Source organism: Colletotrichum paranaense, assembly GCF_030867605.1.
Source record: "Colletotrichum paranaense strain IMI 384185 chromosome Unknown Scaffold_11.1, whole genome shotgun sequence".
Lineage (NCBI taxonomy): Eukaryota > Fungi > Ascomycota > Sordariomycetes > Glomerellales > Glomerellaceae > Colletotrichum > Colletotrichum paranaense.
Window position 1 is genome coordinate 1,255,246 of NW_026848969.1, and position 13,208 is coordinate 1,268,453.

The 13,208-nt window shown below is 51.9% G+C and overlaps 6 protein-coding genes across 6 annotated transcripts; 4 read left to right on the top strand and 2 right to left on the bottom strand.

Moving 5' to 3' along the window:
- Nucleotides 1-842: 842 nt before the first annotated feature.
- On the top strand, nucleotides 843-1,583 carry CPAR01_12737 (short-chain dehydrogenase; the record flags this gene model as incomplete). Its single annotated transcript, XM_060496992.1, has 1 exon — nucleotides 843-1,583. The coding sequence occupies one exon, from the start codon at nucleotides 843-845 to the stop codon at nucleotides 1,581-1,583; it is 741 nt and encodes a 246-aa protein (XP_060344525.1).
- A 467-nt stretch (nucleotides 1,584-2,050) lies between these two features.
- CPAR01_12738 (uncharacterized protein) lies at nucleotides 2,051-2,737 on the top strand (the record flags this gene model as incomplete). Its single annotated transcript, XM_060496993.1, has 1 exon — nucleotides 2,051-2,737. The coding sequence occupies one exon, from the start codon at nucleotides 2,051-2,053 to the stop codon at nucleotides 2,735-2,737; it is 687 nt and encodes a 228-aa protein (XP_060344526.1).
- An 840-nt stretch (nucleotides 2,738-3,577) lies between these two features.
- CPAR01_12739 (uncharacterized protein) lies at nucleotides 3,578-4,679 on the top strand (the record flags this gene model as incomplete). The annotated part of the gene is made up of 2 exons (XM_060496994.1): nucleotides 3,578-4,196; nucleotides 4,285-4,679. The coding sequence occupies 2 exons, from the start codon at nucleotides 3,578-3,580 to the stop codon at nucleotides 4,677-4,679; spliced, it is 1,014 nt and encodes a 337-aa protein (XP_060344527.1).
- A 235-nt stretch (nucleotides 4,680-4,914) lies between these two features.
- CPAR01_12740 (fungal specific transcription factor domain-containing protein) lies at nucleotides 4,915-7,597 on the bottom strand (the record flags this gene model as incomplete). Its single annotated transcript, XM_060496995.1, has 3 exons — nucleotides 4,915-5,878; nucleotides 5,949-7,043; nucleotides 7,593-7,597. 3 exons carry the CDS (start codon nucleotides 7,595-7,597, stop codon nucleotides 4,915-4,917), a joined length of 2,064 nt encoding a protein of 687 aa, XP_060344528.1.
- Nucleotides 7,598-10,171: 2,574 nt separating this feature from the next.
- Nucleotides 10,172-12,233, top strand: CPAR01_12741 (uncharacterized protein; the record flags this gene model as incomplete). Its single annotated transcript, XM_060496996.1, has 5 exons — nucleotides 10,172-10,319; nucleotides 10,732-10,886; nucleotides 10,929-11,181; nucleotides 11,367-11,569; nucleotides 11,637-12,233. The coding sequence occupies 5 exons, from the start codon at nucleotides 10,172-10,174 to the stop codon at nucleotides 12,231-12,233; spliced, it is 1,356 nt and encodes a 451-aa protein (XP_060344529.1).
- A 503-nt stretch (nucleotides 12,234-12,736) lies between these two features.
- Nucleotides 12,737-13,186, bottom strand: CPAR01_12742 (uncharacterized protein; the record flags this gene model as incomplete). Its single annotated transcript, XM_060496997.1, has 1 exon — nucleotides 12,737-13,186. The coding sequence occupies one exon, from the start codon at nucleotides 13,184-13,186 to the stop codon at nucleotides 12,737-12,739; it is 450 nt and encodes a 149-aa protein (XP_060344530.1).
- Between the last annotated feature and the right edge of the window lie 22 nt (nucleotides 13,187-13,208).

Here is a 13,208-nt window from a genome sequence, read left to right on the forward strand (position 1 = left end):
TCAGCCCTGATGGTCTAGCGGTATGATTCTCCCTTAGGGTCTTCCCGACACATCTGGGAGAGGTCCCAGGTTCGAATCCTGGTTAGGGCCTAATTATTTTGCTTTTGATCACCATTCGACAGATACGCCTTGTTCTTCTGTGTGCTCGACGTTTTCGTATGTTAAGCTGTGATAGAGTGGACACTTTGCTAAATTTTAGACAAGCCCGACACAAATCGTGTGCCCACACTCTAAATCATGCAAGAAATCCCAGCCCCCTTTTGGTCTTGTCTCTTTGACAACATCAGGCCTTTCTGGTAATAGCTTTGTTATTCTTTGCACTTCCATTAGTAATGATGGTCGGCTTCCAGCATAAAGCGCGAATATCCGTGGCACTCGGTTTCAGATCACCGACAAACATTCTCAGTTCCCAGCATTTCCGGACTCCGGATACGGGCCGTGCCAAGTTGATCAAGTTGAGACGAAAGCTCATGCTGGGGAAGGCCTGCGTGGAATCTTAGATGCATCAGCATGATTAGCATCTACATTGGGCGAAGGATTGTTTCGGTATCGGGCAAGGTTCAATAGACTTTCTCTACATCAATTTTCTTAGAAGCTTTGCTAGCAGGTTGATCTGGCTCTGGTCTCAGTCTCGGTTGTTGTTCATGGCCTGGCATACACCTGTCTGGCTCATGACTTCGCCTGTCAAGTTTTTATAGGCAACTTGGTAGCACTTTCATTCACTGAAGATCAACCGTTTACACTATCATTTGACAGACATTGGAACTAAACTGGCTGACGGCATTCTTCTTCGATATTCAAAACCTAAAGGTTAGAGTTGAGGAATAGAAGCAGATCTCAAGATGTCCAAAGAGTCCGCAGACCCAACTGTAGCTCTGGTGACGGGTGCCAACCAGGGCATAGGCTACGAGATTGCCAAGCGACTGGCATCGGAACATCCTGATTACCACGTCTTCATGACGGGGCGACGGAAGGAAGCCATTGAGAAGGCAGCTTCGGGGCTCCAGGAAGCCGGTTTGAATGTCGAGCCTTTAGTCCTAGATATCACATCCGATGACAGCATTAAATTGGCCGTCGACACAATCCGCACAAATTTCGGCCATCTCGACGTCCTCATCAACAATGCTGGAATCCTCTTGGGCAAGCCCGAAGACTCGATCCGGCTGAAGCTCGCGACGGTCTACAACACCAACGTCTTTGGTTCCATCGCCGTCACAGACGCTTTCATCCCACTCCTGCGCGAGTCTTCCAAAGTGAAGCGCATCGTTTTCGTCAGCTCGGGACTGGGGAGTCTTGCGATTCGGACGGATCCTAGTCTGGGTCCGGTGAGGGACTTTATCGAGTATGGTTCCAGCAAGGCCGCGCTCAATCACGCTGCGATGACTTTTGCGTCTAGGTACAGGGACGACAAGATGTGGAAGTTCAATATTTGTTGTCCTGGCTACTGCGCGACAAACATGAACTCGTACGAGGGGCCTGATGAGGCATCACTGGGTTCGGTTCAGGCGGTGCACTTGGCGACCTTGGGACCTGATGGTGCGAGCGCGACGTTTTCCAACCGACATGGGCCGATCCCGTGGTGAATGCTCGGTGGGTTGGCTAGGCAGCGGGTAGAAAGTTGGTAGATACATGCTGAAATCATAGTCCCACATCGATACTCTCAATCGCATGATGGGCTGATAGGCCTGACCATGGGGACTCAGAATGAACAAGGGGATATTCGGGGATTCCGTCTTATAGCAATCAGCCAATATGGACTCTCAGCGTGATAGGTTGTAGCTGTATCCAATCACTTACACGCCATTTGGCTAAGCAATTGTTGTGCTGGCGCAACACCAGTCGCAAATGGGTCTGAATGTGTCCGGTATGTGGCTAGGGATCAGCGATAGCGCGCCAATTGGGCGAATGTCTCCATGTTTCTACAAGGGCGCACCTGTACCAGGTTCCCCGCTCCAAATCATCTCGCACTTCAAAGAGAAGCACTCTGACCAGATTGCATCTTCAGCTGTCTTCATCGATAACCATATCGAACAGATCAACGGTCTCTACAATGGATGGACAGCCTGTTAGACGACCCTACAAAGGCTCATGCCATTGCGGTGCGACGCAATACATCGTCTTCCTCTCGTTTCCTCACACACTACCTCCGGCGCGTGTCCCCAGGGCCGAACCGCGAACGCATCAAGACTTCTACAGATGCAACTGCACCACCTGCCACAAAGCCGGAATCTTTCACATGCGCCTCGCCTCGGCCCCTGATGACTTTCTTCTCCTTAAGCCCCTCGACCCGTGCAACGACTTGGGCGACTATACGGTCTATGAGAAAGACCTGCACTTTCTCTTTTGCAAAGGTTGCGGCATGCGTTGCTTCACTTTTATGGGGAAGGGCGAGGTGGTGGACGTAGATCTAACGGTTCTAGGAGTCGGCGCTGGGACCGACTCCGGGTCGGAGGAGAAGGAGGCCCGTAGCAAAGGCGGGCCGGTGGCTACGGCGACGGCGGGCGAGAAGAGCATGACAAAGGTGTGGAGACCGAAGAAGGAGGGGTGGGTGGAGGGCAAGAAGTTCGGAAGCTATTTGAGTGTCAACGGATATTCCGTCGACGCCGGTCAGGAGGGATTCGATCTACGCGAGATAACGGAGAAGAAGTGGGTTGGGTATTGCGATTGGCTTGAGTTGCATTCCGAAGGGTCTCAAGGGACTCGACATGATCGGCCCTGGGAAGGCGGCGCTTATTGAGCTGGTGAGGTTGGATCGAAATGGGCCGGTTAGTCAAATCCCGGAGTGATAGGGGAATGAAGCGAACGCGTTGAAGTGGAGTTGAGCTGAATGGCAGGCTGGTTGAAACCTGGCATATCTTGGTTACGCCCGGTAGGACGGGGCTCATCGGGATATGGATTTCCTCCACATCCATAAAATGATTCCGGCCCCTGATACGAGCATCGATTCTGACTTGCTCCTTTCGCTCCTTCGTAGTATCATTTCGTAACAAGTCTGCCGATAGCTCTGATATCCAAGATGATTCGCACTATAACAATGCACTATTGACATCCTTGTTCGAGTCGTGTGCCTCTGGACATTGCTGACAGAGTATCACTGCGGAGGTCTGCATTCCGCTCCTGGCTGACTACCGCGCAGCCAACGGAGGCTTAGCGGAATTCAAGATCTCTCATTACCCCCCCTATGACAGTCGCATTGTGAAACGATGTCCTTGCTATCAAGAAGACTATGGAGATTAGCAGAACTCTAACCCCGCATTTTCCTTATCATTGGGTCTGAGTTGCATGGAGAAAGACGAACTTGTAGGGAGACATATCTTGGCGCTATCTTCATCAGGTAACGAACCACCCTGTAGTATTGCAGCTATTACATGCCGCGCCCATATCCGGTCAGCCAGCAGCGCCATCCAAGAGATATATAAAAGGAAGCCTTCGAAGCGTCGTCCGAAATCAGACGAGCTCGTCAACTTCTTACTTTTCACCTGCAGTTGCATCTCCTCTTCACATGTCTTTGCTCTCAAACCTTGCATTACGTATCACCAACTCCACCCCCGCAGCAACAACAACATCAACAACAACAATGACCAACACAAGCAAAGTTGTCAAGGTGGCCGTCACCCAGGCTGAGCCCGCCTGGATCGACCTCCCAGCCGCCGTCGCAAAGACATGCAAGCTCATCGCAGAGGCCGCTTCCAATGGGGCTCAGCTCATCGCCTTCCCTGAGTGCTGGATCCCCGGTTACCCCGTGTGGATATGGACCCGCCTCATCGACTTTGATCTCAACGTAAAGTACATCAAGAACTCGCTTCAGCTCGACTCGCCCGAGATGGCCACCATCCAGGCCTGCGCAAAGGAGAACAACATTGCCGTCTCACTCGGCTTTTCAGAGAACGACAACCACTCGCTCTTTATCGCGCAGGCCCTCATCGGCCAGGACGGCGAGATCAAGGTGCACCGCCGCAAGATGAAGCCCACGCACATGGAGCGGACCATCTTTGGCGACGCGTCGGGCCACTGCTTGAAGAGCGTGGCTGAGCTGCCCTTTGCGCGAGTCGGTTCTCTGGCGTGCTGGGAGCACATCCAGCCCCTTTTGAAGTATAACACGATTGCCCAAAAGGAAGAAATCCATGTCTCGGCATGGCCCAGCGTCACGCCTCATTCCGGCGGTGGCCCGGACATGTGGTCGATGAGCGCAGAAGGTATGTCACCACAAATGCCGTTCCGGGCGGAATGTCACATTCCGAAATTCCGGCGTCTTGATGAACTTGAACTAACCTAGATGATTAGGATGCCACAACCTCTCCCGCACATACGCTATTGAGTCAAACGCCTTTGTTCTCCACAGCACGGCGCTCATCTCCGAAAAGGGCATCGCGGCGCACAGCAGTGCGGGCGGCGCCATCATGTCCACCCCTGGCGGTGGAACCTCTGCCATCTTCGGCCCGGACGGCCGGAGGCTATCGGAGCCTGTCGATGAGAACACGGAGACCATCATCTACGGCGAATTGGACTTTGACGCCATCCACAGGACAAAGATGTTCGCGGATTGCACCGGCCACTACAGCAGACCGGATCTTTTGAGGCTTAATGTGGATAAGGAGATTAAGATCCTGGTCAGGGCGGATGGTAGTGTTGCGAAGGTGCCGAAGGAGGAAGAGGAGGAGGCTGTGCTTGTTCTCTAGATACCTATTTCATAATTGCCATTTTCTTGTCATTCTAGCAAATCAAACTTTTCATCCATAAACTACCATCGCTTCGCCCGAGATTTCCTGATCATTCAATCGCTGCATAACACCAAGATTGCAACAAAAACCTTCCGAACCATACGAGGGTATAGGTGTTTTGTAGTACCAATACATTGCATCCATGAGCCTAACGCTAAACATATCCGGGACAATCCCCCGCCTCTTAATTCGTTCATAACCCATTGTTAGTCGAAAGCCAATTGAAGTCTTCGCAATCCGTGAGCCCCTGAAAGGCCTGGAGAAAATCAACAGTACCCATAGGGTTCGTCCGCTCACCGCTCAAACCAGAAACATCGAGAGTTCCCAGAGACGCGAAAGAGCTCATGTCCAAGGTGCTAAAGTCCACGGGTGGCGCATCAGCCGCAGTAGCGCCGTACCCATCCCACTCATACTCGAACTGAACCTGGTTCACACCACTCAGGTCCGCCTCGCCCATGTCCCTACTCCTGGACTGCGTAATATTCGCGCCCAAGTCACTCTGAGCATCGGGCGCTGTAGCCGCAGACTGCTCGATCTGGTAACTGAACTCGATGGGCAGAGCCCTCATCACCCCCCACCGCTGCGCGAGCACACGAATGATCTTGATACTCTTGACGGCACGGACAGGCCACGAGACCTGAAGCTCGCGCAGGAGCTCAAGACACTGCCGGAGCCAGTAGGTGCTCTGGTGCCGCAGCGCCGGCGTCCAGCTGGTCGCGTTCATTAGGTGCACGATGGCGGCGCTGAGGAGGTGGTGGATGATGACCGGGTTCGGGGAGATGTCGAAGCCGTGGGCGCGGCGGTAGGTCCGAACGAGTCGGGAAGTCGCTGTTGCTGCTGCGGTGAGAGAGCGGAGGACGAGAAGCATGAATTCCGAGTTTTGTCTCTTGCTGCTGCTGTTGTTCGCAGTGTTCCCGGGCTCGGTTGCCTCTGAGGTTTGTGAGATTGCGGCAAAAATGCGGAGGAACGGGGGCATGGTGATGAGGATTGTCATTTGGTAGGCTAGGTGGAATTGGATAACTGGTTTCGGGGTTGAGTCTCCCGACAGATGGAGCCTATCATCGCGGGAGCGGAAGAAGGCGCTGAGTGCGTCCTGGCTTGCTACGAGGATGCGGACTTGTTGCGGTATGGGTAGAGATTCGAAATTTGTTGAGAAGCTGAGATCGGTGTTACTCACGAAAGTCCATCTTCTGAAATCTGTGTGGGAGACGGGGAAGCAGGACTTACACCTGGTCCATGTACTGGTCATGCAGATACCACAACTTGCACTGCCATGCAAAAGATACTTGGCCTAGGCCCGCCTTAGAGTTCTCAAAGGTCATCTCAAAGTCCGGTACGTTTACTCTCCGCCAAGGTAATGCGCAGTTACGGCCTAGAATCGAGATGGCTGTCCGGTCAATGATGTAAAACATCCAAAAAGTGCGAATCTCCTGCTCCGTAGCCTCTAGCTGCCTGGCTTCGCACTCGTCTAGCGCCAAGACGTGCAGTCTCAGATGTACGCACATGCCGGCGGCCATGGAGATGAACATCCAACCAAAGTGGTCTCTCCCCATAGCCAATGAGCGCCACGACATCATTGACAGCCCCTGGATGACCTTGAGTGTGGGATTCTGCCGGCAGCAGGTGAAGATGAGGCTTTCTGCGAACTGCGCGAATGCATCTCCTATGAGGGTAGCATCTGGTCGTCGTGTAAAGGTTGTGCCTGTAGCGATGATGGCACTGTGTAAGAAGGCTTCATCTGGGGTTTGGTAAGGGTAGTTGTGCAGGAAGTCGGTTGTCGTGTACGGCGTGAACTGATGTTCTTGGTTGATGTTATCCAAGAACAGATCCGCCATCTCGTGGATGAGGCCCTTTTGTCGACAGTAAACGAGCACCTGTTCTGGAGGGATGACTTGATGGGCCATGGGTACAGCTGGCCGTACGGGATCGACTGCATAGTGAGACCCAGTGGCAGGGTCGTCGATGATGGTTACCCCATCACCGACATTCGTTCTCCAAAGCATTACACACAATTCTTCCATTGCCATCTGAGACCTCTCCTGTGTCCCTGAGTCCTTACTCGCACTGCCTCCATGGTCTTCTATAGAGACAACGTCCTTGGTCTCCTCGTCATCCCCGCCGACTGCGAGACCTTCGGTGGCGTCACCTCCATCGAGACTTTCTCGGAGGGTTGCATCGGGCTCTGCAGACTGAGATGCGCGATCACTCAGAGACAGTGCCGGGGAGGGCTCTTTCTCAACGCTTTGCTTCTCTAGGGCCAAGAGCAGCGATTGTACTTGAGCCTCGAGGGCTCTGACGTAGTCCTCATCCCAGTATTTCCGCCTGGATGATTACGTTAGCGACATAGTTCGGTGGCTACTTAGCATTGTTTATAGTTGACGTGAACCATAAGTAACTAGTAGGTGACACACTTTCTGGGGCGTTGCTCAGTGTAAACACATTCCCTGTTCTGCCTGCTGCACAAGGAGCATGCAGGACGGGCAGCATCGCACTGCCGACGGGAGAAAGTCGTTAGTCACGGCAGTTCACGAAAGGACTAGGAGACTAGCAAGGGAGTTCGGGGAAGTTGGTCCTTCCCCGTGGGGTCTAGAATGGAGTCTAGAAATGGAGCAAAACTTTGGGAAAGTTCTTCTTCAAGCGCGGACGACCTACTTTTCGCTTCCCCGCCCTGCACCGGTCACAAGCGAAGCTTGTTGGTTTCTGGGACATGGCCGTGTTGGGAAGGGACCTGCTCGAGGCACTGGGGGGGGATGTTTGTCGGATCTCAAAGTTGGGTTCTCTTCTCGGCCACACGCAGCGCCGAGTAAGTAAGCTTACCCTTTCCTTTCTCGCGTCTGCAAAAAAGGGGCCCGCGACGTTGGGGCGACTCACTTCATCCGGCTGCCAACGGTTTGTTTCCTTTCATCTGTGTAGATCGACCACACCCTCTCTGCAGGCGGACGAATTCAGAAAGAGGGGGGTGCGAGACCTTCTGGAAGACCTGGTGGCAGGGCTTGAATCGTTCGAAATGACTCTGTTGGCGAGCGACTGACGTCTCACGTACGCGGTGTTGTTCGGTGGTTTATTTGCGGGGTGGAGACCTCCGCAGGATAAGCCTAGGGCGGACGGTGAATTGAGCATGTCATAAATGTCATAAATGGCACCGGGGCGGAGATGAGGGGTTTGCGAGACATTTCCCAGGGCACGAGGGGGCTGACAACCCTGATATGCTGAGTGGCTGCGGATGGTCGGAAAGATTTCCGATGCCCACGCTGCAAACTTCCCAGCTGAACTCTATATCCATATGATGGTTTCTTTTTGTTCTCTGTGAAGAAAGGGGCCTTATCTTGGGGGATCATTGAGATAAAGAACCCACGAGTGCGGGCCACAGCTCAGAAATTGTCGATGCGGAGAGTCAGGGTTGGCGAGTCATGTATCAAAGGGCTATTGGCAACACCTGACGAGGAGAGCGCCAACGGCTGATGTTCGTACAGAGGGCCAGTAATAGAGCACCTAACTTTCAGCTTCGTAAACAAAAGTATTATTCAAAAAGTAGATCATAGCTGAGTGCGCTATCACAAGTCCCGCCGCGAATCAATGATGAGCTAGTAAATGGTGCGGTGAGAGGAGCCAAAAGTAAGAACGTTGAGCTCTGCCAGCAGAAAATCTGCTTCTGGTGCGAGATGGTCTAACCTTACACAGAGGAACATGACGAGTTCAGTTGGTACTTATTAATTGATACTTGAGTAGTTCTATCTCGATTGGAACGCATGGAGTATCTCAATTTGGCGTCAGCAAATGCCTCTCATAACTTTGCCTATGTATACGGAGGTAAATGTATCCAATAGGGTGGGAACAACATGCGCTTTTGTGTTGAAGCCTTGCCTTCGGTTCTCGAATGCGTCGCCTGTTGAAATCCAAAAGAGCTCAAGCCTTCCACTCACCCACCTACTTTATGCGTCAGCTCTACATACTGAACATACATAGCAGCATTAGTTAATACAAGTGTATCACTCAAGATGTCTGAGATCATGGGGTGTGAAGATGTTGAGGCATATCGCCGATCCACTTGTCAACACTAATTATCTCGCAGATAACAGGGTGATGGCACCCATAGTCGCACAAGATCGAGTGATAGAATTACTACAACCTGTTTGCAGTCTACTACCGTGCGCACATAGAATTTCTACATAACACTGTGAGAAGAAATCAGATTTATAATTGGCATTACAGGTTTCGCCGAGTGAAGTAGCGGCTTGTGAACACTGCCTTGATCGTGCAAGCTGTTGTGGGAATGGACTGTTCCTCGGCACACCAGATTTTTTGACCACCGAGCCCCCGAAGATTCTCATATACAATCACAAGGAACAGTATGTTCCCATTCTCGGGCCACAGAAGTGTCGTGGTCACATTAGTATCTTCAGGGCTTGTGGAGTTGAGGTAATTGTTCATGTTACCTTGGTAATAATTGCACATAATACCGAGAGACTTTGAGAGACGGCAAAGCACAGAAAAATCCGGCCTGACTCGTTGGCTTCCATCAACAAACCTCGCATGAAAATATGATGTCTCGTCGAATCCTTCGAATATCAACAATGGGGAACTGCGGTCCTCCTCACTCGTTGACCGAGATGTACCTTACTAATTACAGAACGTTTACCGAACGGCTTTAGGATCAATCATGAAGTCGTCGCAACATCAGATCCTACGGTACTGTCACTTTCACAATCCCACGAATAAGCAGTCAATATTCTCCTTAATCCTTCCATAAAGTTCCTGTGATAGTCTTGGCGGCTCACGGGGTGGTATGGGTAAGCGGGCTTCATGCAGGCTTACTGCATTAGGACGTACGAGCCTATAAGATGTCGGTTGAAAAGGCACTGTCGAAGTGATGACTTAGAGCCTATGTTGAAAGATTTCCCGATGCCTTGATCACCTCAACCTAGGTACCGTCGAAACTTAAGTGACCGTATTCATCAAGTATCATGTATCATCGAAGGTGATGACCACACGACCGCAGCTAGTCCTCAGAGAAGGCGCGTCCTAGCGGCATAGTGCGAGTCTCCAGATTCGTGGAATCTTGTTCGTTTGAAGGATTCAAATATGCACATAATTGACCGGCAGAAATGAGAATGAAGTACCTCGTGGCCGGGATTATGAGACCTCCCTCGTAGAAATGACACAAATGGCCTAGAGCAAGAGCAGTATCAATACAGTTGCGTATAAAGCGGTGCAGATTCGTCGTTTTCGAAAGCATAATTCCATCCCCTCTGACCACCATCATCTTCGAATAATCTAGTGCACTGAGTTACAGTGTTCACGCCACTTCACTAATGTATGTCCTTTCGATTTTGAGTTGTGTGCATCTCAAACGATTCCTTTGAGAGTTTCAATCACGTCACATAAAAATGGCGTTGATTAGAGTTGTTCTAACAAGTTCAGCTTCACGCAACTGCTCGGCTCTATCCGAAATGAAGTTCATCGCCACCGTCGCCGTTGCTTTGGCGTCTCTTGCCCTGGCTGCACCCAACCCCGAAGGACAGACAACTTCAATCAAGCTCAGCAAGGACTATGTCGACGCTATCGTAGCTGCGTATCCCGATGTCCATAAGCGCGACTGTAGCTTCGACTTTAGCTGTGGCTGCATCTTCTGCGTTTAGTCTTTTCAAGGCCGAGGCAGCAGGTATCATGTCAAGTAGTTGCTGGAGGGCAGCTTGCTTGATAGGCTCTGAAGCAGTGTGGGTGGATGTTTCTGCGAGAAGGTTACAAAGTACCAATGTACTGTGAAATCTGTTTGTAATTGAATCGTTGATCGTTTTTTGCGACCATATGGAATGACTGTTTGTAGTCTAATGCTTTGTGCATGGCAATTTCCCAAATGATTGAATTGTGATTGGAGATGACACTGATTTCACCTTGTCTTGCTAGATCACAAGATCTACTACCTTAGTAAATGATACATGTGGTCGTTGGCCGAACGAAAGAAAAGCAAAGCAAATCACATTCGGAAGAATGCAAATTCCATTTAAAGCTGCGACAAGCACACTATCTTATCTGGTTACAATCTCTAGCTTTTCGAAACGACGATTGCGCAAACCGGTGCTTACGCGGTTCCCTCGTACCATTTCAAAGACCAGTCAGGCCAGCATTCGTTTCAAACTTTTGGTGGAGATGATTGACTGCGACGTGAGTCGGAAAGGTCGATCACCGACGCGAATCTGAGCACAGGGCATTGTTCCGCTCTACCGGCCGACACACCCTGCCCCTCCTCGGCGCCGACCGATCGGAGTCCGGCAGCATACGCCAAGGCTCGGGCGGGAAGACCCGCGCCGGGAAACTGCTCCGGGAAAGCGGGGCGACCTCCGTCTGCCGCAGATGAACGCCGAGGAGAACGGGCAGGAGACGATGCTCCGCCCTCCTCTTTCCCCCTCCTCGACTGTGCAGCTACCCGCCCTCGCAGGTTCTCCCTTCCTGAGCTGCCGTTGGTGTTTCCATCTGATTCTTCGATGCTGCAATCATGATGAAATCGCGGCCGAAGAGTGCGGGAACCGCATTGATGACGTCAGGAGGGGGATCATCTAGGCTTTGTCAGAGCGAGCGAAGCGAGTGAATTTCCCCCAACCTTCACGAAGGAGTGAAGAGAAAAAAGCACGATACGATCAGTAGGTTTTCGAACTAAGCAACCAACTCTCATTCAATCTTCAAACGTCAAGCCCAAGTACCCACGTCTTGAGCGAATCGAGCAGGTGTGTCTGCCCAGAGCATCACTGCAATCTCGCTTATCGACCACCATGGCTACCAAGCCGGACACAAATGCCGGAGATCCCATCAGCACCAAGAACCAAGTGCTCAGCGCTGGCGCTTCAGTAGTACAGGCAAGTTCTCCCTCTCTCACGAAGAACCAACATCGTATCACTATTTCTGACACGAAGACAGGATTTTGCACCATTAAGCAATGTCTGCGCTCATCTCAACGCCTTCCACGCATATGCCTCTGACCCTACACGTGTGGTGGAGGCAAACCATTACTGCGGGCACTTGAACGAAGACGTCCGTCAATGCATACTCTACGATAGCCCCGCGAAGAATGCACGCATCATAGGCATCGAGTACATGATCACACCGAAGCTCTACGAAACCTTGGACTCGGAGGAGCGAAAGCTCTGGCACAGTCATGTGTATGAGGTCAAGTCAGGCATGCTCATCATGCCACAGGGAAAGCTGCCGGACTTGGCTTGGCAAGCGGCAGAGAATAAGGAGATGGAGCAAGTCGTCCAGCTCTATGGAAAAGTGTTCCACCTCTGGCAGGTCGACAAAGGCCACCAGCTGCCCTTGGGCGAACCGCAACTCATGACAAGCTTCACCCAGACCGGCCAATTGGACTTTGCCAAGTACGTTGGCGACCGAGACAAAAGGTTCAACTCAGATTATAAGCAAAAAGAGGAGGCTCGGAAGCATATTGCGAGCCCGTCGGTTCATCCCGACGCTGACCAAGCCTGGAAGGAGAAGGACAAGAACAAGGGAGTCTCGTAATGAAAACTGTCAAACACTGATGAGGTTGATGCGACAACGATTACATCGGGGCTGTTGCATGCAAGTAAAAAAAGGTAATCTGCGAGGTTGATGCATCGCTTCCCGCCGAGGATGCCACTGTTTAACATTATCAATTATTGACTAGTCGCATAAGGTTGCAGGCGGGTCGAACAGGAGTTGTTCCTGGCGGGAGGCGGCGGAGGGGCAGCGGACATTACAGGTGATAGGTTAGTAATATGGGCAAACACGGGCTATTTGAGAGACCAGAGACGAGCACTAAGGTTTTACGGTTGCGGAGGGCAGCGCGAGGCGAGATTAATCCCATCTGAAATCCCATTATGATTTATTTCACCCCCCGGAGGCTAGGGGCCCGGTCGCGAGACCAGAGGTTGTGGATATCAGAAGCCAGAGGGTTGGCGAGTGACGAGTGACGACACAGAACAGGCTCAGAGTAAAATGCCGAGCTATCCCCTTTTACTCTCTCATGGCTCGATGTCGTTGCTTCAGATTCGTCTCGAAACGTCCCTTCTTTTGAGTCCATCCCCCCCTCCACCTCCAGTGACCAGTCTCCTCCCTTCACGCTCGACGCAGCCCACCCACTTGAGGCTGCTGGTGATCGAATGACACCTGCTCTTGGCTTCCAGATGTGGGCCAGGGGTGAAACGTGAAGGGTAGATCCTGGTCTTATGATCCCAGGCGCCAGCAGGGATGGGACGACTCCTTGCAGCAATCTTGTGGATCTCGCGCGTCTCCTTTCCGTTACGGAGAATTTTTAGGGTAGTGGTGCCAGCGGTTGGCAATCTACGCGGAACCGCTCGCCGGAAGAGAAGAGACACAGAGCGTGAGAGCAGGAGAAAAGTTCTGGACTTGGACTGGCGGACAGAAGAGCGCGCTGCTTGCCGGTGCGGCACCCCGAAGCACGCGAGAGAAATGCAGTGTACGGAGTTTTCCATGTCCCCTTCCCACACTTCCCAT